Raw genomic sequence first — 24007 nt, forward strand, 5'->3', positions numbered from 1 at the left:
AAAGGTAGCCGTTAGATGTATGATATTCATTAATCTGTTTGTGGGAAGAAGGTAACATCCTGAGGGTTCATTCCAAACATTTCTGCCCACATATCATCGCACTCGAATGGGAAGTCCAGGCTCTCTTGTGATAATAGTGATATGTCCAGGCCTTCTAGGCCAGTTGTATGTTGTAAAGATGTATCGCTTGCTGCCATGGAATGAGAACCTTTACTCAGACTATGTTGGTCTGGATCCAGCCTTGATGTGACGAGATCTTCTTGCGTGTTATCACTTTGAGTAGCAACCCGTTTGTTACGGGCTTCGACAAGCCTCATGCCAACCTTGGTCAGAAACCTTGCCTGCAAGCTGCAACTGGAGCTTATGCAACTTGTCTGATTGGAAAAGACTCTTGCAGCGCTCTCAACAGCTTCAATGCAGCCTGCCTCGAGCTCGTTCGAGATGAGATTGGGAAACGAAAATGTGATCTGCAAGGAGGAATTTAGCAATGTTGTAGTAGGTGGCGGACATAGCTCTAACCCTGGCAAGAAACGCAGCACTATACGCTGTCATGACGTGAACGGAGTCTTGGGCGAAAGAGACATAATCCGCATGTTGCGATATCAGCCGCAACATGTGCAGTCCACTGTTGAAGGATATCCATATTGTATCAAGATACGGGCTACCGTTTGACTGACTCGAGACAAGGATCCCATGTAATGGTAGCGTGTGAATCTGGAGACGTAGATGCGTTCCGTAAAAGCGGATCAAAAATTCATGACATGTCTTCTCTTGCTGTAAGGAAAGCTTGGTGGTCCACTTGTCCTCCCACCTCTGGATACGACTACTTAGAAGGCTGACAAGTGGTGAACTCTCGTGATGTGACAGAGATCTCTGCTGCGACTTAGTTGTAAGTAGTGGAAGGGAAGCCGAGGTCACCAGCCTTAAAGTGGTGAAGGCCCCGAGAAGCTGGTCATTATCGATAGCTAAAGGATCGTCACACCATTCTTCTATAGATTCAATAAACTCGTTGCAGTCAATCATCCATGGTCTGCCTGTCTGTAGGCTTATGCTGAGCAAGTTTCAGTAAACTTAAGATTGCTGGATGGAAGTACCAGGGCAGGATAGGCATATCATACCTTCGATCATAGACAAAGAGAACATACCAAGTTCTCTCAACATTTCGTCGCTCTCGTCTTTCCATTTCAGATCGCAATGTAGATGCTTCTAGAGAGCAAGCTGAAAGTTTATGCCATCCCAAATCCATACATATGCGAATCGCATAGCCGACAGATGTCCAGACTCTTGTGTCCTGCGGCTCTTTCCAATAGGTGAGGATGAGGATTGCTTGCACGACCTCTACTGATTTGCTGCCTCGTCGGAAGACGTTGGCAAACAAATCTTGAGCATGGTCGTAAAGTTTAGTATACAGGACGTGGTTGAAGGCCTTTGCTGACATGGCCAGCATGGAGCTCAAGAGAAATGCTGACTTGGAGCGGACGTAGCTAAAGGTGTGGAGATAGGGATCTAATTGGCTGATGTATGGATTCAGAACCGTTATGAAGCTGCTTAGATGTCAGTATATACACTGCTGTGGGAATCAATGATTCTGTTCACCTATCAAATAGAGACTTGGCTAGGGATGGAGTGATCAGTCCAAGTTCAATGGGATCCTCAAGTGACTCATCGCGGCTTCGATGTCGCTGCACAGGTTCTTCCGCGTTGAGAATATTGCCGAGGGAGAACCTCCCCTCTAAAGCCTCGTGGTTGAGTAGTCCTGATGGCTGTAGAGTATTCGTATCATCTTCAGTTTCTGGGACATGGGCCCCTGCTACCACTGGACTCTCGAGGCTTGGAATCGACTGTGGTGAGATGCTAGGGACTTGCTTCACTTTCGAGATTCTATACTCCATGTCAACAAAAGTTACAAGATGACGGGGCTAGATTGCGTACTTTGTGCCCGGCTTGCGGCCTCGACGGTGCTCCCTGAAAACACAGTCAAGGGCTTTTCGGGTACACCGTTCACATTTAGACGTGTCCTGTCCCATTGGACGGCACTTCATCTTTACTCTTCGACATTGTATACACACGTTAGCACTCTGGAGAGACGGACTTGACATGTTGGCGACGTGGGGATGTGTGCTTCGTTCACTGTCGTGCACCTGTACGACCCTGGTTGAGGAATCGTCAACAACTCTGCCTGCCCAATCAATCGCGTTGTTCGCCCAAATCCGGGGTAACTAGCGTAGTGGATACTCTCGATAAGGGAGATGATGCTGATTGGTGATGAAGCTGATAAGCAGCTTACTGATATCACACCGGCTATATCGGCATTCTAAGCCGTATCTAAAACGCCGGTGCTGCGTTCTTGAACGCCGACGATAGCCTTGAACACCGGTGGCTTGTTTCCACGTCGTCATATTCAAGACTCGAGTGCTTATATCACGCTCTATCAAGACTAGTACTTTCGTTATCTTTAACGTTGCAAGTCACAGAGATATCTAACCCGATCGTCATTTTTCAAGCCTTTGCCACTTTGTTTAGATCAATCAACCAATATGGCTGTTTCTCGCAATGGCAGCAGCAATACCGCTCACGTCAATATGATGACGGACAGCGTTATAGCGAACCTGCCACCCGATGGTCTGAGAGTTATTATACGCTCACTACTGGCATCGCACCCTGATATCACCGCAAGCTTTGAAGACGCAACGCGACAATACCTCGCTCAGGCCCAGACAAAGACGTCAAAATCTCTGATTGCCGGTCTTGATGTTGGAGGATTGGAGAAGACCCAGAGGATAGCTCGCTGTATGCTTGGGTCTGGGCAAGCGTTTGATGGTGTTTCTATTCTCGACAAACTCGTTGTTCGCGGTATTCAGATGGCTCTTGACTCACCAGAAACCGAGAAACTCAGAGTTGATTCACTCCTAGCTTCCTTGGATGGTGATTTGGTCCAGGCAATGACAGCTGTGACGAAGAAGCTTGCTGTGAGCTCGGGGGCACGAGCGCTTTCCCCAAAAGAACATGATATCATCCAAGCACTGTTTGAGTCTCTTGTGCAGTGTCAACGGATGCTGAAGGACACAGGCATAGATTTTCCCTATGGAAGGGGAATGCTGACAACGGCAAACATCCTGGGTGTTGATTCGCCGGAGCCGCCAGAAGGAAGATTGAATAAGATCCCTTCGGACATTTCACGGCCTCTGCCGGCCAAGGAAACTTTTCAACTTGGTGATAGAATATTGCCTCGCATTTTCTCAGGTCTATGGCAGATGTCAAGTCCAGCCTGGGGTTCCGCGCAGATGTCTCAGATCATCGACGGATTCTCAACGCATGTTCAGAGTGGATTCACTGCGTTCGACATGGCTGACCATTATGGAGATGCTGAAGTTTTATATGTAAGTTTACAAGATCCTACACGGCCTTTAGACAATGACTTACAGGACGGAAGGGCCGCTTTAGATCTTTGTATCCATTTAAAAACGAGATGTTTACTGCAACGAAGTACTGCGTGTTTCATCCAATGACTGTTTCCCGGGAAGCAGTACAAGCCAACGTTAGCGAGAGGTGCAATAGATTACAGCAAGAGGTGGTCGATCTGCTTCAGTTCCATTGGCAACTTGCAAGTCACGATGCCCGTTGGTCGTAAGAGATCCTACTAACAGTGTACCAGTGGGATAGTCCCCAGTATATCGACGCGCTACAATATTTGGCAGAAGACGAACGAGTGGCTCGGATTGGTTTATGCAACTTTGATACAAAACATCTTGAGCGAGTCATCGAGAGCGGTGTCAAGATATTCACAAACCAAGTCCAGGTTGATACTTCAGCAATCACTGGTTGAGCTGGCACTGACAAGATGCAGTTCTCGCTAGTTGACTCGAGGCCTACGTTCAAAATGGCAGATGCATGCTCGCGTCATGACATTAAGCTCTTGACATACGGAACTTTGGTAAGCGTCTCCTGATATATCTCGCCAAGCAACCACTAACAACTCATTTCCCCAGTGCGGTGGATTCATCGCAGACAAGTGGCTCAATCAACCCGAACCAGATGTCTACGACACCAACATTACTCCCAGCCAGAGAAAGGTAAGCAAAATAGTCATATTCTCGCATTAACATACTAATGATGGCGTAAGTACTACGGAATGATATGCAGCTGGGGCGGCTGGGATCTTTTCCAAGAGCTGCTCAGCGTCCTTCGCACCATCGCGACAAAGCACAAAGTCAGCATCTCCAACATAGCGACGCGCTGGGTCTTGGACTTTCCCTATGTTGGAGCAGTCATTATCGGTGCCAGGATCGGCATGAGTGAGCATACAAGTGACAATGCTACTACTCTAGGCTGGAGTTTGGATGATGATGATCGTGGGCTGATTGAACGGGTCTTGGACCGGAGTAACAGAGCCGAGATGTTCGAGACGATGGGCGATTGCGGTAATGAGTACCGATAAGGGAGCTGCATCTACTTGTGGAGGTATCGGTTCGGCGCTGGTTCCGGATTTCCAAAATGGGATGGGAGGGAGTATGTAACGTCTGATCAATAGACATCCACCTCGTGTATGCAGGCCGCTCAGTCGGGACTGGCGAGCTGATCTCCCACCGGGAATTATTTCGTGTGATGCGAGGTTCTTTTGACCCATCTCATTTGCATGACTATCCTTTGCCAATCATAAACCCTTGTAATCATTCTCAAACATATCATAACCTGATATCGATATTACCTCAACACATGTATCGACTATAGCCATGTGACTTTGCCAGCAAACGATTGAGGAGTTGAATAGTTCAGAGGATTTGAGATGTAAAAAGTACAACATCGGGGCTTTTTCCGCCAAGCGACCAACCCAGTTAATGATCTTCATCCCACCACAAATCAGCCCTCGTCTGTAGGTCACTACGCGTCCCAATCAATGCCCCCTCTATATCGTCTCGTGATCAATAGCCACCCACACGGCTACCAAGACAATGCGCTTTCTAACCGTTTTCATCCTTAACACAATGGCCGTAGCTGCCGCAGGAAAACAAATGCACGTCAATTACGGCAACAACACCATCTGCAAGTCATATTCCGGTCAACTGGAAGGATGGCAATAAATACATCGTCCAAATAGATTATCATGAGAAAGTTAAGTGCAATACTGCAGCGAGATTAGCCCGCAAAAGTCAATTATTGCCAGAGATCAAGATATTTATGACCTTATATTATACATAACAATTTATTGCCATAATTAACAACATTCTCACCAGCTACCCTGTAAAGCCCATTACATCACAACATCCCACTTAAAACGGGGCTTTAATGACGTCCACTCAATATTGACCAAAAAGTAATACTAATGCTGGCAGCATATCATATGTTCTTATGCATAAGGATTTATTCCCGGCTTAATTGCTAGAATCCCATTGGTACGATGGTGCGTTGTAACCCGCTGCATATTGTTTCCCCTCATTGGTGACCTCACAAAGCATAAAGAAACAAGGCTTTATGAAACAAGAGTTGATCACAAGTGCATAGTCACATAAACCTCTTTATTGACCAACAGTATGACGTTTGGCCATTGCTACCTGCCTTCCAGGTGATCAAGTATTGTGGTTACATGAGCTATAGGAGTGGCCATGATGGATATGGTAGATATATCGCTGTGTATCTGATGGATCAAACTGAACCATTTTAGATAGTCATTCAGCGAAAGATATTAGAGACCCTTACCATGTCTAACATATGGCGACTTATGATGCGATCTCTCGTCATCATGCTCATCGGAGCTGAGTTTTGCCTTTCTTATCTGACGGAGATGGCAGACACCATGATCGCAAAGGGCATAACACCCGACCTTGGGTATCAAGATGCTGTTCTTTATCTAGGATTCGAAAAGGCTTACGAGCTTTCTGGAGATCAGAAATACCTGGACTGGTATATCGGCCAGATCGATGGCCCCGTTGTTCAAGAGGATGGCTCCATCAAAGGTCTCAACACATCGCGGTATATCCTTGATGAGTACCGAATGGGGCACAACTACCTTTATCTTTTCAATCAAACTGGAGAAACAAAATATGAGACGGCTGCTAATACAGTCAGACGTATGCTTGACTCTTATCCCCGAACTCCTTCGGGGGGCTTCTGGTGAGTGAGACATGTCAAACTAACTACTGTCGCGTCACAAATACTCAACGGCTTTTAGGCATCAACAATTCTTTCGCAATCAAATGTGGTTAGATGGTATCTATATGGCCGATTCATTCTATGCCAGATGGACGCATCTCTACGACTCAGACAATGACACAGCTTGGGACGACATACTTCTACAGTACGAGCTCATACATGAGCATACAATCAACGAGACAACCGGCCTTCATGTGCACGGATGGGTCGAAGGCCAAGCATCATGGGCCGATCCAGAGACAGGCCGAGCGCCCAACGTATGGGGACGTGCTCTTGGCTGGTACTTCATGGCCCTCGTCGAGGTATTGCAGTACTTCCCCACGTCACATGCCGGGTATGACCAGCTACTCGGATACCTTGGGTCTGTTGCAAATGGTCTAAAGGACTCCCGTGATCCAGATCTTGGCAGCTGGTGGCAAGTCATGAATGAGCCCTACCCTGAACGCGAAGGCAACTTTATCGAGAGTAGCGGCTCCTCCATGTTTACGTGGGGCTTACTGAAGGCTGTTGATTTGGGATATCTCGACTCGGATGAATATCTCGAAACTGCTAAAGATGCTTTCACAAGCTTGATTCACAACTTTGTCACCGAAGGCGACGATGGGTCACTGGTGTTGAATAGCACGGTCGCTGAATGCGGATTGACTAGTTCAAATGTCACGTTTGAAGTGAGTATACCGTTTCTAATGCCCATGTTCATTTACTGACAGGAATAGTACTACGTCAGCAGACCAAAGCTGGAGAATGGCCAAAATGGCGTAGGGCCATTCATGCTTGCTTCTTATGAATGGGAGTCATGGGCGAAGGATGCATGAGTATCTCAGGTCGCAACAGGGTGGTTGGATGGCAATCGGAACTCAACAATCCTCTTTTTTCTCGTTTTGCAAGGGGACGGTAGCTGCAGAGTCAACCCAATATTTTCTTTGTTCGTCCTAGCAACTTCTGCAGTTCTGCTACATCACTACCGCGTACGCTTATATTTTCAATTATTCCACGACGCTCATTACCATCTCAATTGCGCAGCTCGGTCATGGCGTCGGAGAACGAACATCCGAGTCGGACTACTTCTTTGCCAAGGGCAGGTTGAAGCCAAGAAAACAAGTGCCGGGTGTATGTATGTAATCCAGCTGATAAGCTTTGCGAAAAACATTAGCTTTTGTCGAGTGGTTTTTTCGCTGTAAGTGCCCTACAACTATGGCGGGCAGCGCTATGACCGATTTCTCTCAAAATTCATCGATGCAGAAGAAAAATCTGCTTGATATTTGCGGGAAACAAAAATAAATCTGATATTTTTCGGAGATATCCATGCCTGTACATATAACAGGATCTCAGAATTACTTCCGAAAAATGCCAGATTCCTTGGTATACAAAGTAATCGCATGAAAATCTCCCGCGGGATTGGCTGGGCACGGCAAAGTGTCGGATCCGGAGAACGCCTGATCCCGCGGGTAACGACAGCCCCATCCGCCAAGGTCCTGAACAAGCTTAAGAATAACCTTTTTCCACTTCAAAACAACAACTTGGCGAGATTGGTTCCCATAATGCTTGGCCCTGACATGATGGTGGAGTACTGCCCAGGCGGGAATAATCCACTATAGTGGGTAGTCATGCCCGGAGCAGCAACAGCACAGGTCGCAGTAATCGACTCTCCGCCCTTGGCACGGGAAGACTCGGGCCTTTTTCTGCGTTTTTGGAGTAACATGCCCAGGCTGGACGGGAGACACGGGAGCTGACCCCTCCTGAAGCCAAGTCATTGGGGAAGATGATGAAGGTATTGCGATTCTGTGAGCTTGGCGTATGGTTTGCTAGAGCGGGAAAAACATACCAGAGATTTCTTTTTCCGTCTTGCTTAGACAGATTGATGAAAGCGTGGTATAATCATAGCACGCGAGATTTGTTATGGGCATTTTTAAGACACTAAAGTGATTGAGACTGGCCTGTTGACCTACCGGCCGGTCGGCAATACAGCGCTGATAAAAAGAGCCTCATTCAGCCTCTTCAACAACCGCCAATGCATCATAGCGTAGTAATTGAACTCCAGTAGAAGGACTCTAAAGACACATTGATTCAAAGTGATGTGATCTGATTACCATTTGACACCGCCGATCTCTGTAATTCATCTGGGGTCCGATCCAGTCTGTGTGTTTTCTCACGCAAGACCGTTTTGCCCCAGAACCCTTCTCTTCTCCAGTTTTCAATAGAGATGAATTCTTCGTCGCCCCGGACTCTTGGCTCACACATGCAACCATCTGGGGACACACGGCTTTCCCCAGCTTGCCCAGCCATGCCAACGTTGGAGAGATGCGGGGTTTTCCCTTTTCCCATCGCCAATATTTTCTCTCTCTTGTGTCTCGCTCATCTATAAAAAAAGCCATCTACCTTCGTTTTGTCTTCGGTCTTGTTCTCGTGTACTCAGCCTTTTACCTTGGTTGACATCGCAAGCCCTCCCTTTCTCTGCCAATTAAATCGTCGTTGTCCCCCTATTTGTTACGCGTTATTTGTCAAGATATGACGACCCCCAATGAGAAAGCGGGCAGTGATGCGCCTCCGCAAGACATTCAGGCCCCGGGTTCTAATGTCAAGCCTCCCATTGACGAGAAGGCCGATACCGCTTCTGCCATTGAGAAGGAGCTCGGTATGGTAGAGGAGGGGTATGTCAAGAATGAAGGTCGTCTTCCTAGCCCCGAGGAGCAGATTGACGCTCTTGGTATTCCGAACTGGCGCGAGCTGGAGAAGAAGATTGTTCGTCGTCTTGATATGACTCTCATGCCTTGTGTTTGGTGTCTTTACTTCTTCAATTACCTTGACAGAGCATCAATTGGTCACGCTAGACTAAGCACGTTTGACGAAGATCTCAATCTTACTGGTGCCAATTTCTCTTCGGCTGTCTCTATTCTCTCTCTCGGTTATGGTAAGCTCTCTGCGTAGTTGGTGTTTTGAGACAATACTGACATTTTGCAGTCCTTGGCCAACTCCCCAGTAACATGTTGATCACCAAGATTCGGCCCAGTCTCTACCTTTGCCTCATGGCTATTGTTTGGTCAGGTGTCAGTGTCGCTACTGTTGGAGTCAAGTCTTACTCTGGACTTATGGGCGTTCGCTTCGCTCTTGGTCTTGTTGAGGCACCTCTTCTTCCTGGCGCTATCTACCTGCTCGGTTGTTGGTAAGCTCATCCATTCAAATGGCATCATCAGCCCCGGAAGCTCATACAATATTCTAGGTACACACGAAAGGAAGTCGCCTTCCGCATGGCTATCCTCTACTCAGCCCAGACCATTGCTTTCTGCTCAGCCGGTCTCATCGCCGCCGCCACCTACGCCACTCTTGAGAAGGCCCACGGCCTAGCTGGTTGGCAGTGGCTCTTCATCATCCTCGCCACCGCTGGAGCCGGCTCTGCCATGATCTGCATCTGGTTCATCCCCGATTATCCTGACTCGACTACCGGCAGCGCCATGTGGACTATGACTGAAGATATGCGAAAGGTTGCTGCTGCACGTGTCCTCGCTGATCGCCCTTCTACTACCGAGGCCAAGACTGGTGCTTGGGAAGGATTGAAGCTTAGCGTTCGTGACCCTAAGCTCTACATCCTTACTCTTATGAACATCACCATCTCTGCTGCTTACGGTTTCTCCAACTTCTACCCTTCCATTGTTCGTGGTCTGGCTGCCGATTGGGGATACAGCTCTGTCATCGCCCTTGTTCTCACTGCGCCGCCTTACATCTTTGCTGCTATCGGCTCATATGTCAACGCTTGGCACTCTGACAAGTAAGTCCCGGCTGATTTCATGCATCAAGCAATTACTAATAGCTGTGTTGCAGGGTCAAGGAGCGTGGCCTGCATTATGCCATCCCTGTTGCGGTCGCTTGTATCGGTTTCATTGTCTGCTTAGCGACCACCAACCCCCAGGCTCGATACGGAGCTTCTTTCATCTACGTTGGTGGCATGTACATCGCCAACCCTCTCATCATGGGTTATGTCAGCGGTATGTTATCCATGCTCTTCAACTACTGAATATGGTCCTAACTATCTCTTAGGTGCTCTTGCAAAGACTCCCGAAAAGCGAGCTGCCTCTGTTGCACTTTGCAACCTTCTGTCTCAAATCGGTAAGTTTACCCCGACCCAAATCCCTGAACCATAGCTAACAAGGTCCGATAGGAAACTTTACTGCTCCTTTCATGTTCGTGACGAAGGAGGAGCCTCGCTACATCAGCGCCTTCATCGGTATGATGGCTTTCGGTTTAACCTCTAGTGCCTGCGCTATCGTTATGAAGATCTGGCTCAGCCGCTCCAACAAGCGATTGTTGCGAGAGGCGCAACAGAATGGTACTGCCTACCAGCCTTACGTCACCTAAGCCTTTATCAACCCTGCACAGCCTTCTTGTTATTGGGTTGATACAAAGGTGTATGGCTTCAGTTGTGGTGAGGTAATGAAACTCTTTTTACTGGATGATATGAAAGACATGCATGGGAAATATTACGATGCTGGAAATTGAGGCAAATGGCCACTCGTCGTAATCAATGAGAGTTATATACTGTAGCCCTCGGAGTAATTATTTACAAGAAGTGCAAACTCTCATACCATCCAGATTCTAAATCCTTTAGCTGAACTGCCACCAGTTGAAGTTGAACAGATAGTCAGATCCAGTGCCCGTGAAGACAAAGAAGAGATCACTCTTGCCAGTAGCACCACTAACTGGGCAGTCTACTGTCTTGAAGGTCTGCCAGTTTCCAGTAGTCGTTACCGTGCAGGTACCAACCAACTTGCCCGTCTTGCTACCCAGTCGAAGCTCGATCTTTCCGCCGCTGCTGTTTGAGGCAACACGAGCGCTAAAGGTCTTAGCACCGGTGCTGCCAAAGTCGACTCCCTTGACCTTGATGTAGTCACCATTGTTGATGAAAGCAACGTTGAGACCACCTTCACTGCATACTTCAGTCTCGATACCCTCAGACCAAGCGATGGTCTCGGCCTCCTGCTTGACATATGGGTTCAAAGACTTGACCTGAGCAGGGCCTTGCGTAGTCATCTTGATCTCAGGTATCAGACCGTCCGAACCATACTTAAAGCTTTCGACAGCCACAGATCTAGTATAACCGCTGCCACCGGTAAGAGCACCATTGTGGTAAAAGAAGTACGAGTTGTTCTCAAAGTCTATGATGCCAGGATGGTTGGTGAAGCTTCGGCCCTCTTTGTTCATCACGACACCGCGGTAAGTCCAAGGCCCAGTGGCGCTGGGTCCAGTCGAGTAGCGGATATCCTCGGAGCAGCAGTTGGCGGCGTAGATCATGTAGTAAAGATTGCCACGCTTGTACAACCATGGCCCTTCCTCAAAGGTTGTAGGGCGTTGCGCGTTGTTGGGGCGGCTGCCGAATCCAGCAGTTGTGAGTGACACCTTGTTGATGCTCCCACTGTAGGAGAGCATGTCTTGGTTAAGCTTGACGTAGTACAGGCCTGGGTTACCCCAGTATAGGTAGGCCTGGCCATCAGTGTCGATGTACACAGTTGGGTCAATCTCATTGTTCTCAACCAATGGCTTTCCAAGGGCATCGGTGTAGGGCCCAAGGATATTGGTACTGACACCAACGCCAATAGCCATTCCTCCTGTCTTTGCATTGCGAACAGGAACGTAGAAGTAAAACTTCCCGTTTCGGGCAACGACTTGTCCAGCCCAAGCTCTGCTATTAGCCCAACTAAAGGTCTTCAAGCTCATGGGTACACCATGATGCTGCCAGTTGACCATGTCTGCTGACGAGAAGAGACGCCAGTCGGTCATGTTGAAGTCAGTAGAGCCATCGTTGTCATGGCCAGTGAAGAGGTAGACGCGGCCGTTGTAGACCATTGGTGCTGGGTCTGCAGTGTAAATGTCCTGGACGATAGGGTTGTCTGCTAGAGCAAGACCGGTGAGGCCCAGGAGGGTGCTGACGAACAGCAGCGGGGTGTTCCACCACATGTTGGAGATGTCTCGAAGCAACTGTTAATATGAATCAATGTCTTGCCAACTCGGGCTCTTGAATAAGAGTAATTCTATAGTGGGACTTTTATAATCAGTTTGTGGTCGCCTTTAAGTATCTGATGCTGTGCTGGCTGACATGTAGATCTCACTTCCCCTATGGGGAAGGTGACAACTCAAATTCGCTTAAGAATTGCTAGCGTTGGGTTAAACGATGTTAAACGAGCAACTCCCGTATTTACACAAATAGGCTATGATGTCTTCGCAAGATGAGAACAAATAATTTGCGCGCCTAATTAGTATGCGGGCATGAAGCCATCCTTAACACCGACCTCGAGGCTTCCATTTGTGCGCATCGCTAGACCACAGCTGTTCATGGAAGCAGAACCCGGATAATCGGAACATGACGAAGCATTTACTAGAAACAGACAGCATATCGGTGGAGGCTCGTTGATTGGCACGGATACAAGAAGACACTTTGGGTCATGTTTCAGTCAGGGCTGAGATGAACGCAAATCATCTGGTGTATCCGTTCTTCATCTGGGGTAACGGAAGAGGCATTCCGCTTGTCAGAAAGGGGACATGATGACATCTACCAAATGCCGAATGCTGCAAGTGCCGATCTTCCGTTAAGCGATCCATATAAAACACGCCCAAATTAGGCTAATACAGCTAGTCATGGCGTTCAGCTCCCCTTAATTATTCGAGTAGTGACGAATAGATGAAGCGTCTGCTGATTTGTTTGACCACGTTTGTTTCAGCCTGAAGTTGTCGCATCGTGCATAATGCGGGGTCCAACCCTGTAATAAACATTGGCGCGCTGCTACTCGTGGCTCTAGAGGAGGATATATTTCCGTGAGAACTCTAAGAAGTCTGGACGCTGATCCCTGCTCAGCTAAAGCGCGCCAATCGTTTCATGTCAAAATTCCAATTTCGAATGCCGCTCGTTTTCTTATAAGTTTAGTGAGAAACACTGTAGATGAGTTCTCCTTGGCAACGCTCTTTAATTCTTCACGGCTTCAAAATGCGTGCTATTCTTGGCCTCCTCTTTTCGGCCGCTGCCGCCATGGCAGAAAAGTTCACGAACCCTGTTATCTGGGAAGATCTCTCTGATGTCGAAGTTACTCGGGCGGGAGATGCCTACTTCATGACTGCTTCAACATTCCACTACTCCCCCGGCGCTCCAGTCCTTCGATCATACGATCTCGTCAACTGGGAGCACATCGGTCACTCCGTCCCTGTTCTCGACTGGTCCTCCAAGTACAGCCTTGAGAACGGACAGCGAGCTTACGTCAAGGGCATCTGGGCTTCTTCTCTCCGCTACCGAGAGAGCGACGGAAAGTTCTACTTCGTTGCCTGCATTGAGTTCGGCAAGACCTATGTCTACAGTGCTTCGAGCCCAACTGGCCCGTGGTCTCAGATCACAACCATCAACAAGTGCTATTACGATGCTGGTCTGCACTTTGATACTGACAACACTCCTTACGTGGCCTTTGGACGGGGTGACCTTCACATTGCCCAGCTATCCAAGGATATGAAGACCGAGGTCAAGGAACAGGTTGTTCTCTCACCGCCATCGACACTTACACTTGAGGGATCTCGCTTGTACAAGAAAGACAACAACTGGTACATCTTCCTGACACGCCCTGCCACCGGACAATACATCGCCAAATCAACCAACGGACCTTTTGGATCTTATGACCTCCGCATCATCGCTGATAACCTCAAACTAGCCACTGCGCCTCGAGCTGGAGCACCTCACCAAGGCGGCCTTATCGATACACCCAACGGCAACTGGTACTACATGTCTTTCGTGGATATGTACCCTGGCGGGCGAGCACCAGCTTTGGCGCCTATCACCTGGGGCAGCGATGGCTTCCCCAAGATCACTCTCGTCAATGGCCAATGGGGTGACTACGACTACCCACTTCCTAAACGCACAGTTCCCAGCCCTATTGGTACTGATACCTTCACTGGTCCCAACCTCCGCGCAGATTGGGAATGGAACCATAACCCTGATACCAAGAGTTTTACTGTCAACAACGGCCTGACCTTGAAGACTGCCACTGTAACCAAGGATCTATATCAAGCTCGCAACACGCTCACCCACCGAATACGCGGCCCTCAAGGAACCGGTACAGTGCTCATCGACTTTTCCAAGATGGCCGATGGGGATCGCACGGGTCTTGCCGTTCTTCGCGACTCATCAGCCTGGATCGGCATCGAACGTGAAGGAAGCAACTTCAACCTCGTCTTCAACACTGGCCTCAGCATGAACACTGACTGGACCACCAAGTCCACTGGAAGCGTCTCAGCCCGACAGAACAATGTTTCCTATCGCAAGGTGTATCTCCGTGTCACCGCTAATATCAGCCCTGGTGCTGCTGGATCTGCTGTGTTCAGTTATAGCACCGACGGTAATAGCTTTACCAACTTCGGGTCCACTGTCTCACTTGGCAATGATTGGCAATTCTTCCCTGGGCACCGTTATGGTATTCTTAACTATGCTACCAAGAGTCTTGGTGGATCCGTGCTTGTTTCGAGATTCGATAACAAATAATCGCCATGTTTGAGCTTCACCGTGTATAGTTTTCAGGTACATATGGAGAGAATAGTAAATACTTATCAACAAACCTCGGTGTCAGGTTCTTCATTCTTCTACGGTGATCATGACTTAGGCAAGCTTCAATTCAACCAGTTTCAGTGCTGTAAAGCATAGAGCCACTACAGGGAGCAGGGTATTTTAAAGATTTAAAAATAAAATACGAAGACGAGCCAAGAAAGGATCTTCTAAGTTCAGGCTTCTTCATCTGGATGTGTCCAAACTTAGTATCCCTCATCTAAGTAATGTTTTTCTTTCGTCATAGTCTTGAGTTCTGTTGTTTCCCCTACTTCGAGACCAAGATAGTAAACACCCCCATATAAGGATACAAGGGCACATGTGCAAGCTGCAGGTCAGTTCAGACGGCCCGAGCCTACGATTGGTTCGGAATCGCATCTCCTGATGGCGGGGGCTGCTTATTTCGTAAGCCCTATGCTAGCCTTCTTTTTCTTTTCTCTGTGTGTCTCTTTGGACCAATTCATCCGCGCTTGCCCAAAAAGCCAGGACCAGAAGCTCTGATGAGTCAAGATAGGAACAAGGACCAATTCACGCATAATGAATATACCGTGGGATGGGTCAGCGCCCTGCCCAAGGAGTTAACGGCCGCTACAGCCATGCTGGATCATCAGCACCCAGCACTATCAAAGCCCCGAATGGATATCAACTCGTATACTCTTGGTTCCATTGGGCCTTACAACATTGCCATTACTTGCTTACCAAAGGGTATGATTGGAAATGTCCCAGCAGCAACAGTTGCTAGTCATCTAGTCACTACTTTCCCCTCTATTAAGATCGGTCTCATGGTAGGTATTGGTGGTGGTGTGCCATCCAACAAGGTCCATCTGGGAGATGTTGTTGTTGGTACATCTTCTGGTGGCTATCCAGGAGTAGTGAAGTGGGATGCTGGTAAGGTACATAGCCAGGGAGAGTTTGAACGGACTGGATCACTCAAAAATCCACCTCAGTCGTTATTAACAGCTCTTACACAACTGGAGACACAACACAATTTGGTCGGGACGAGGATACCGGATTATCTCGAAGAACTGAAATAGAAATGGCCAAGGCTTGCTGCTGCATCTCTACGGAACGAGTCTCTTGAAGACGTGTTGTTTAAGTCGTCTTATAATCATATTAGACGCACAACTTGCAGCACGGATGATGAAAATGTAGATGAGAGCGAGGATGAAAAGCAGGACCCTTGTCAGTTCTGTGATAGATCGATGATTGTAAAAAGGAAAGATAGAGGAATGCGCATACACTACTGTCTAATCGCATCAGGTGACAAGTTGATCAAAGACGCTGCATCACGGAATGAAATCAACAAAGACCTAGGGGGACAAATCCTCTGCATCGAAATGGCGGCTGCAGGTCTTATCATCACTTTCCTTGTCTCGTCATACGAGGTATTTGTGACTATGCCAAGAACAAGGATTGGCAGGAACACGCAGCTACTGTGGCCTCGGCTTTCGCAAAGGAGCTCTTACAGTATGTGCAGTTAACTGACGTGAAGGGCGAGCGTCCACTGAAAGAAGCGTTGAACGATGGTAAGATGCCTGCATTGTACACTCTCACTTGCTCACTAACTATGGACAGTCCACTCACTTGTCTCCGAAACACGCCAAGATGTCGCCGAGATCAGAACTAATCAGAACAAGAAGGATGATATCAAGATTCTCGACTGGCTCACCGCAGTCGACTACGGCATCCTCTTCACAGTATGTCTACACCACTATTGTTTGCTGCAGCAAGAGGGTATGAGGAAATTGCGAGACTGCTTTTTGAAACTGGAAATGTTGACATCGACCGACCGGATAGGTTTGGGCGTACACCATTGTCACACATGGCACAGCATGAATACAAAACTACAATGAGGACTATCCTTGATATGGGGGCCAACCCTAATACTCAGGCAAAGGCGACATTCAGGGGGGCACAATTCTTCAATGGGAGAACGCCACTTTCGTTCGCAGCTGAGAATGGGCATGAGACAATTGTTGAGCTTCTTATCACCAATGGGGCAACTTTGGGTATAATACACACCGCTAAAGTCGAGTTTGTCCTGTTGACACCGTTTTCATATGCAGCGAGGAACGGGCACGTAGGTGTCATCCGAACTCTGGTGGAACTTGGCCAAGCTGACCACGATTCCGCTGACTTAAAAGGGAGGACACCTCTTTCGTATGCCGCAGAAAGGGGTCTGAAGTCTGTGGTTAGACTTTTGCTGTGGAAGTACAAGGCTGACCCCGGCCATATGGATGAGGATGGGCGCACACCTCTTTCATATGCTTACCAGAAGGGTCATACACGTGTCATCCGTGAACTGTTAGAAACGGGCAAGGTCAGCCCGGATTCAATTGATGATTTGGGTCTTACGCCCCTTTGCCATGCCACATTGTGGGGGCATAAGTTTGTTGTACTTTGGCTCATTGAAAAGGGAGCTGATATTGGCTATGTTATTCCCAGTGGAGACTGTAAACGGAACTCAGCTTTAGCAATTGCCACGAGATATGGGCATCAGTCAATATTGGATATTCTAAACAGGAAGAGGCAATATCCCTAAGTAATATACTATCATGGAGACCTAACGTGTTTTTCATGACCACTCAAGATACGTATCTGTTGTTAAGGAATGTATTGCAAAAATGCCTTGGCTTTGGCCTTAGGTAAAGACAGTATCCTAGCTAAATATATACCCTTAGCATTCCTCTAACACTGCTAATCTGCCAAATAGGACTCCACAGAGAACTATATAGAGTTCAGGCTACCCAGTAACTTGCTTCCTTTAACAATAGTGGTCGCCGTTCTAAGGATTCAAATAGTTAGACATGTAATAGGCTGATAAAGGATATAGTAGTGCTGGGCTTACAAAGGTACGGCCGATGCTGAGATCGTTGCTGCTCTCGTAACCACCTCTGCCACTGCCGCACTTGCTATCGAGATAGCCATCCTTTCGAAGGACCGACTGGACCAAATTGCCATTGATATAGCTGCCCTTTCCTCCACTCTTGTAATCACAAGCAAAGAAGGTTACGCCCTTGTGAGTTTTCTAATTCCACGATTAGCTATGAACTTCGAAGGAAAGGATGCTAACATACCGAAATCTGGCCTTTGAAGTTACCAGAGAGATCAATCTTTCCATCAGCACCCTGCTCAACCCACAACTTGAACCCTTCGGCGCCAGCAGCAGCATCCTCTTCGTTGAGGGCAAAGCTGTCACCGCCTGGACAAGTGGCTGGTCCAAGAAGGTCATCGCGAGCTTGAAGACCAGCCGAGTTGGGTCGTGTGGGTGAACCAGTAGACAAAGCAGTGCAAGCTGCGATCAAGACAGTCAGGGAGTACATCATGATGGAAAGAGTTAATATAGAAGATGAAAGTCTTTTGAAAGTGTTAATAGTTGATGATTTCAGGTTGTGAAGATAAGATGAAGATGAGAATGGTTTAGAGTTGAATCAGTGGGTGGACGCAGGACTTTAATACTTCTTCAGAGAGCCCATCTAAACAGAAATACGTTCCTGCAACTTGCAAACTCTCATAGACTGGGGAGCCATTGCGCAGGAAGTTTTGGCACTGCAGTGGATCTTCAGACAATTACGTCAATGTTTCTATCCGTAAACTGGAAACTCGCCTCTCAAGGAGATGCCGACCTTCCATTTCAGAAAGTCAGAAAATCCTTTGATCCTGAGATATTCCTTCTTGATGATCTCTGACATAGGATCAATAATCAGGCAGCGAAGAAACCTCTTCTCTAGATAATTATGGGTCGAAGGCATTCCCGGGCTTCTCATAAGAGTGTTATTCTGAGTTGATGTAACTCACAGCTGATGCTTACTTCATGCGCCTCAGAATCAATTACGTCAGTGTATCTATTTAATTCTCTATGAGAAAGGGACTGCGGATTTTTGGCAAGTTCCGGGTCTAATTTCGGAAACTTAATAAATCCTTCGGTTTGAGATCTGCCTTCCGGGTTATTGATCGTCATTGATCTGCATGTTGCGGGAATTCCCTCATCATCCGAGTGCTGACGTTGGGGGCCGTTTAACCCTCCATACGAGCAACTGGATCCTTTGCTTATGGACAAACTCTAACTAAACAAGGCGGAGCAGGCTGATCATCAACCTTAGAAGTTTATTGATGCCTAGGAGGAACTCGCGAAGGATGACTTCAAAAACTGTAAAACAAAGATCGACAGAAGAAACGGGATTCCGAGTGTCCACAGATACCTGGGAGCAAGGCCTTGAATTGTGATATCCGGCTTTGACTTTATTTGAAATGATCTTGTGTATAAAGGAAAACTATTTAAAACCGCACAATTATGGCGTAACTTGGCATTGGAAAACAACATCATACAGTGTCATTCATCGCAATATCCTATCATCTTCTCTTCAAAAGCTGTCTCAAACTTAGCCACTATGTTTTACACGCAATTCCTTACCGCTGTCGTAGCCGGTCTCCTTGGAGCCCAAGGAGCTCTCGGTGTCAAGCACGGTGAAATCAGCGAGTTCGATGGCAAAAACGTTCGCTGGCAAGAGCTTGCCAAGGGCGTCTTCACAGGTGTCCCTGAGAATGAGTGGGACGACAAACGTAAGGAGAACATCAATCGATACAGTCCGTTCTGGTCCTGACAAACCTTAGTCCATAAGAGGTCTGCCGTTGAGCTCGATATCAACGAGATCGTTGGCAACAGTACTATATCTGATGGCACTCAACTTGAATCGCGCGACCTTGTAGGCACGTGCAGGGCTGGCCAGAAATGCGTTGTCAAAGCTACCAACTACGTCTTACTCTTAGGCTACAGCGCTTGGTTGAGCACTGCTGAGTATGTCTCCAGTGGCAATCTTTGGGAGTTTCTCAACAAACCCTTCGTCGCCAATGCCGGTGGCGTTGCCATAGCTGGTATTATCTCGGGCCAGATCAACGAGGCTACCAAGAAGGAATGCAGCACTCAGCCTCCTGACACTTCCCAGGCTGACATCATTCGCACGGCCCTTGAGAAGGTTATTGACCAGAATACTGAAGCTGGGGAGGTTTCAATTGATATCAGTGGGCCCAGTGGCACGGTCAACATCAAAATTAAGGCTGGCCCTCCTAATACCAGCCCTAACCCAGAATGCAACCAGGGGTAGCTTTGCCGTAAAGCGAGGAGCTCTAACCAGTAATTAACGATTGAGTTTCACGATAACCTGAGACGTACTGAGATTTCATCGGTCTAAGGTCTGGTGCGCTTCTGTGCGGTAACAAGAAACACCAAGGTCTCTTTGGTAACTCGGTCAATCTGATAGCTGAAATTTTATTTGGGTACGGACGGAAGATGTTACATTCATTTACGTGGCCAAAAGCCAAGGGGCTGAGTCGTTAAGTCGCTTTATTACGTAGCAATTAAATATATAGCTAAATCATCCTTGACTGCTATGCTGACTGTATAGCCCCAGTACTCAACATTCAAAGCCAATCACAACAAGCAAATCAATGGAATGTGGGGAAGCAAATGATGCTCCAGGCAGCCATTTAAACACAAGCCTTCATCATAAAAGAACACACTCTCCCCCTTCGTCTGATCCGTAATCTATCTCAATTCCTCTTACTACTATCTGAATCAATTGTCAAAATGACTGCCAAGCACTGCTCACATTATGAGTCCTGGTGGTACTCAGACACCAACCGCTACGAGTACCTCAAGAGCGACCTCTTCTGGACACTCGCAGTCCTCATCATAGTCAATTGCTGGTGGTCAGCCAAGCAAGTCGACTCATTTCCCGATGAAGACAACCAAAATGACAAAAAGGACGAAAAAGAGACTTCTGTCATTGAATCCAGCACTGCAACCCCGCAGCCTCGTCCTGGCTTTTGGCTCAAGGATCGCATTACGTCACGGCTTCGCAAATATCTCGCACTTTTGGCCTGCACATCTATGTTCCCTCTCTTGCTTCTCCATGGTTCCTGGGTCATCAAATCTGCCTGGCGAATTTCTTTCGGGCTGGTCAATCGCACATACCCAACTTCTCTCAAGCCGCGGATACTGGGGTTTATCCTCTACTCACCAGTTGCTACTATCATCTTGCTAGCCTGGGTAGCTGTCTTGGGTGCTGGTGTCTTTATTCTTGCAACGCAGATTTTACTTTGGATCAAAATCTGGGAAATCAATACTGATGCGCAAATTATTGTTCCTCTGCCAAAAGATGTCACGAGCAAGGTTGATGGTAAAGGTGAATGGGAGGAGATCAAAGAGGATGAAGAAGAGAGTATTAAGGAGACTTAGGTAGACTGAATATTCAGTGGGTTATTCTATAAGAATATTATCTAAACCTTTTACTCCGGGAGCTTAGATAGTAGAGTGGAAGGGGCATGAGGCATTACAGCTAGCTAGATTGACGGGACCCCATAGGTAGAGAGAATCCTGCCTCTTGCATGATCCAAAACACTCTCAATTTAAAATATTGAAAATCTTCCAACGGACCCCCCTACATCGCGAATCTGTCAACTTTCACTATGGATATGTCACACCCCCCAGAGCCAAAGACCGAATTATGTCATTACCGCATCCTATCCAGCACGGCCGTAGTACGTGTTTCTCTCCTTGTGTTTGGTGTCGTGTCTATCAGGTACGAAAATGTACATATCATGGCGTTCTCCCTCACACAACGTATCCCTTTCCCTCAGGCTACTGTGCTCTCAAGCTTGGAAAAACATGCAATATCAGATATTCGCATATCACTTAAACATAAGGCCCACCGTTGATCATCAGAAACACAAAAGGATACCAGACATCAGCTCAGCGTTGATGGTGAGTCTAGAACCTCTGATGAAATGTCGTACAAGGAAGGGATGGAAAGCGGATTAGACTTTGATCTTGGTGGGCAAGTGGCTGCTTATTTGCATGCAGGGTTTGCAAAGGTGTGTCATAGGATCTTGGGCTCTGGCATTCCATTACATACGAAATGGCCTATGGAAAGTTGTCTTGAAACAGACTTGGATATAAATTCACCAGGGTCGTCTCTTCTCATAGTATGCTTCGACCGTATCTAACTACGGTTCATTCAATCTTTACCCTATTTCTCACAACTGATCGCCGAATGGTCTCACCACTGCAGAATGTCCGCAACCGCCAGTCCACTTGATCTATTATCCCCACCCGCCTTGCCAAGTCAGCCTACGACTGCACCTTCACGCCGGCAGTCATGTGATAGATGTCATAGCCAAAAGCTAAGATGCACTCCTCCTGGAGGAAGAAGAATGGGAGCTTGTAGTCGTTGCTTTCGACACGGCACTCAATGCGTGTACAGTCTTAGCCGTCCCAAGGGCCGTCCGAGTTCGCACCACTACCAGGGCAAGACGTTGCTTATGCCTCCAATGAGTCGCAGGGAAGCTGTTGTGGCACCGCTTACGCCTGAGAAGTATGACTGTGCGAGTATCCAGGAACCTGGACTTACGTATAGTCTTCTGCTGTCAGCCCCACCTCATGCTTCTGGAACCGTTGCTCCAAGCCAACCTAAGTCGGAGCCGGTCTTAGCCCCGGGACCGTGTTTGGAGTTGATGCCCGAAGCATGGCCTAATTATGCACTACTGCCGGGAGTTTACTCGTGGGACACTATGCATGCAAGATACCAGGTCACAGACCCATCAATATCAATGTTCAACACCTCGATGAATATGCAACTTGGGTTCCATGATGCTATGGGAGATTTATGTGTCCCTGAACTCCAAGGTGATTGGCACTTGGAAACAAGGGGAACTCTGTCGCAAGTGGGACAACTACCACTTTGCAGTTTCAAGAACGCCGTGGAAACCCTTGGTCACCTCACACCCAGAGTCCAAGCCCTCAACAATAAGAGCCAAGAAGTTTTCGATGACTGGGGGCCGTCTCACGGGAAAGGGGATTTTGACCAACGTTCGCCGATGTTGCTGCTCAAGGACGCTGTCCTCAAGCTTGTCATGGCATGGCTTTTTAACCCTTCTGAAGACATAAACGATGAATGCAGCATTCTCAGTTCTGTTTCGAGTACTCAGAATGAGTTACGTAACAACCAGGTTGTCGCTGAGTTGCTATCGTGCTCAGCCACACTTACAAAGGCTACTCAGTCACTCCATGAGGAACTCGGAACCCGAACCAATAGTGCTGTTTGCGACAACATTGTGGCGCATCATCTAGTGGTTGTTTGCCACATGCATCTATTCAGAAGCTTTGCAGCTGTACTGGGTGCCTTGCAGGATGGCGCTGAGGTCATCCAAGGAGACACCACGCCAGGACTTGCGGATCTCCGGCTGGCAATGGTAGTACAGATCAGTTCTTACTTATTCGTGCGACAATGCCGCGTGGTCGACGGTTATCTGGAACTAAAATCGGGACCGAATTCAAGTGCAGGGTCTCCGAACAAAGGGACTAAAGATGGGAGGGTGGTACAACAGTTGAAGGCTCTGGTTGACAGCCGCCTCGCATGGTTTCAGAAGCTTTGGTATATGTAGATCGGTGGCTTATTGATCAGATATTCGATATAGAGGAGGGATCATAAATTCAACACTGATTTCGGATTACTTTGATCTTTCGGTGCCGAGAAGTTCATCCAAGCTCTTTCGATTACGTCGCTAATGGCGAACAAACCCGTGTGACTTGAGAGACGCATGCGAATATCCAACCGCAGTCTAATCGAGGAGAAGACAATTTCTGCAAAAGATCCGTCAATTTCCAATCGCCTAGTCTCTGAACAACAAGTACTTCTTTAGTCGCTTGTCACCCTCAGTCATACCCTAAGCCTGACTTCCCATAGCTCGGATGCCCTCTCCCTTTACTCTCCATAACAGCAAGTCCTTCACCCCTCTTCGGCTCAACCAAGCTCATACCCAACAGCTTCTCGTAAAACGGCACAGACCTCTCCCAATCACCCGTAAGCAGCATAGCCCTTCGTAGGTCCGGCATCTCATCCAGCACTTGTCGCATACAACGAACAAGCCAGCTCCCCAATCCTTTCCCTTGATACGTCGGATCAACCCACACGTCTGTGAGATACGCAAATGTGACGAAGTCGGTCACGAGCCGAGCGATACCAACCAGTTTGCCTGGTGACTCGGGGCCGGAGGATTGGGCCGAGTCATATACGCCGAAAGAAAGGGAGTTTTGAAGGGCCTCTTTGAAGGCTTCAGGTGATAGAGCGCTGGCCCAGTAGAACTCGCTTGAATTAAAAATGCCCGCAATATGGGATATGGGAAATAGGTTGGGGTCTGTTGAGATGGTGAATTGATCTTTTTGCCAGGATCGCGACTGGAACTTTGATCTGAGCGACGTCATAATGGGCTTGAGGCGTGCTGAATTTC

General features: G+C 47.8%; 12 protein-coding genes across 12 annotated transcripts; 8 read left to right on the plus strand and 4 right to left on the minus strand.

Moving 5' to 3' along the window:
• Positions 1-29: 29 nt before the first annotated feature.
• Positions 30-2099, minus strand: FMAN_14033 (uncharacterized protein; the record flags this gene model as incomplete). Its single annotated transcript, XM_041833578.1, has 5 exons — positions 30-467; positions 520-1051; positions 1119-1544; positions 1597-1881; positions 1933-2099. 5 exons carry the CDS (start codon positions 2097-2099, stop codon positions 30-32), a joined length of 1848 nt encoding a protein of 615 aa, XP_041683927.1.
• A 438-nt stretch (positions 2100-2537) lies between these two features.
• FMAN_14034 (uncharacterized protein) lies at positions 2538-4438 on the plus strand (the record flags this gene model as incomplete). Its single annotated transcript, XM_041833579.1, has 6 exons — positions 2538-3380; positions 3434-3604; positions 3656-3793; positions 3848-3934; positions 3990-4073; positions 4124-4438. The coding sequence occupies 6 exons, from the start codon at positions 2538-2540 to the stop codon at positions 4436-4438; spliced, it is 1638 nt and encodes a 545-aa protein (XP_041683928.1).
• Positions 4439-5782: 1344 nt separating this feature from the next.
• FMAN_14035 (uncharacterized protein) lies at positions 5783-6965 on the plus strand (the record flags this gene model as incomplete). The annotated part of the gene is made up of 3 exons (XM_041833580.1): positions 5783-6111; positions 6170-6818; positions 6867-6965. 3 exons carry the CDS (start codon positions 5783-5785, stop codon positions 6963-6965), a joined length of 1077 nt encoding a protein of 358 aa, XP_041683929.1.
• A 1693-nt stretch (positions 6966-8658) lies between these two features.
• FMAN_14036 (uncharacterized protein) lies at positions 8659-10503 on the plus strand (the record flags this gene model as incomplete). The annotated part of the gene is made up of 6 exons (XM_041833581.1): positions 8659-9061; positions 9112-9313; positions 9371-9916; positions 9970-10133; positions 10186-10254; positions 10307-10503. 6 exons carry the CDS (start codon positions 8659-8661, stop codon positions 10501-10503), a joined length of 1581 nt encoding a protein of 526 aa, XP_041683930.1.
• Positions 10504-10749: 246 nt separating this feature from the next.
• Positions 10750-12099, minus strand: FMAN_14037 (putative endo-1,4-beta-xylanase; the record flags this gene model as incomplete). Its single annotated transcript, XM_041833582.1, has 1 exon — positions 10750-12099. The coding sequence occupies one exon, from the start codon at positions 12097-12099 to the stop codon at positions 10750-10752; it is 1350 nt and encodes a 449-aa protein (XP_041683931.1).
• A 1024-nt stretch (positions 12100-13123) lies between these two features.
• Positions 13124-14659, plus strand: FMAN_14038 (uncharacterized protein; the record flags this gene model as incomplete). The annotated part of the gene is made up of 1 exon (XM_041833583.1): positions 13124-14659. The coding sequence occupies one exon, from the start codon at positions 13124-13126 to the stop codon at positions 14657-14659; it is 1536 nt and encodes a 511-aa protein (XP_041683932.1).
• A 560-nt stretch (positions 14660-15219) lies between these two features.
• On the plus strand, positions 15220-17261 carry FMAN_14039 (uncharacterized protein; the record flags this gene model as incomplete). The annotated part of the gene is made up of 5 exons (XM_041833584.1): positions 15220-15607; positions 15980-16104; positions 16212-16245; positions 16295-16416; positions 16611-17261. The coding sequence occupies 5 exons, from the start codon at positions 15220-15222 to the stop codon at positions 17259-17261; spliced, it is 1320 nt and encodes a 439-aa protein (XP_041683933.1).
• Positions 17262-17483: 222 nt separating this feature from the next.
• On the minus strand, positions 17484-18045 carry FMAN_14040 (uncharacterized protein; the record flags this gene model as incomplete). The annotated part of the gene is made up of 3 exons (XM_041833585.1): positions 17484-17504; positions 17568-17747; positions 17797-18045. The coding sequence occupies 3 exons, from the start codon at positions 18043-18045 to the stop codon at positions 17484-17486; spliced, it is 450 nt and encodes a 149-aa protein (XP_041683934.1).
• A 1065-nt stretch (positions 18046-19110) lies between these two features.
• Positions 19111-19824, plus strand: FMAN_14041 (uncharacterized protein; the record flags this gene model as incomplete). The annotated part of the gene is made up of 2 exons (XM_041833587.1): positions 19111-19282; positions 19334-19824. 2 exons carry the CDS (start codon positions 19111-19113, stop codon positions 19822-19824), a joined length of 663 nt encoding a protein of 220 aa, XP_041683935.1.
• Positions 19825-20306: 482 nt separating this feature from the next.
• On the plus strand, positions 20307-20957 carry FMAN_14042 (uncharacterized protein; the record flags this gene model as incomplete). Its single annotated transcript, XM_041833588.1, has 1 exon — positions 20307-20957. The coding sequence occupies one exon, from the start codon at positions 20307-20309 to the stop codon at positions 20955-20957; it is 651 nt and encodes a 216-aa protein (XP_041683936.1).
• A 1091-nt stretch (positions 20958-22048) lies between these two features.
• FMAN_14043 (uncharacterized protein) lies at positions 22049-23161 on the plus strand (the record flags this gene model as incomplete). Its single annotated transcript, XM_041833589.1, has 1 exon — positions 22049-23161. One exon carries the CDS (start codon positions 22049-22051, stop codon positions 23159-23161), a length of 1113 nt encoding a protein of 370 aa, XP_041683937.1.
• A 271-nt stretch (positions 23162-23432) lies between these two features.
• Positions 23433-23981, minus strand: FMAN_14044 (uncharacterized protein; the record flags this gene model as incomplete). Its single annotated transcript, XM_041833590.1, has 1 exon — positions 23433-23981. The coding sequence occupies one exon, from the start codon at positions 23979-23981 to the stop codon at positions 23433-23435; it is 549 nt and encodes a 182-aa protein (XP_041683938.1).
• Between the last annotated feature and the right edge of the window lie 26 nt (positions 23982-24007).

The sequence above is a fragment of the Fusarium mangiferae genome (assembly GCF_900044065.1).
Source record: "Fusarium mangiferae strain MRC7560 genome assembly, contig: FMAN_scaffold007, whole genome shotgun sequence".
NCBI classification, from domain to species: domain Eukaryota; kingdom Fungi; phylum Ascomycota; class Sordariomycetes; order Hypocreales; family Nectriaceae; genus Fusarium; species Fusarium mangiferae.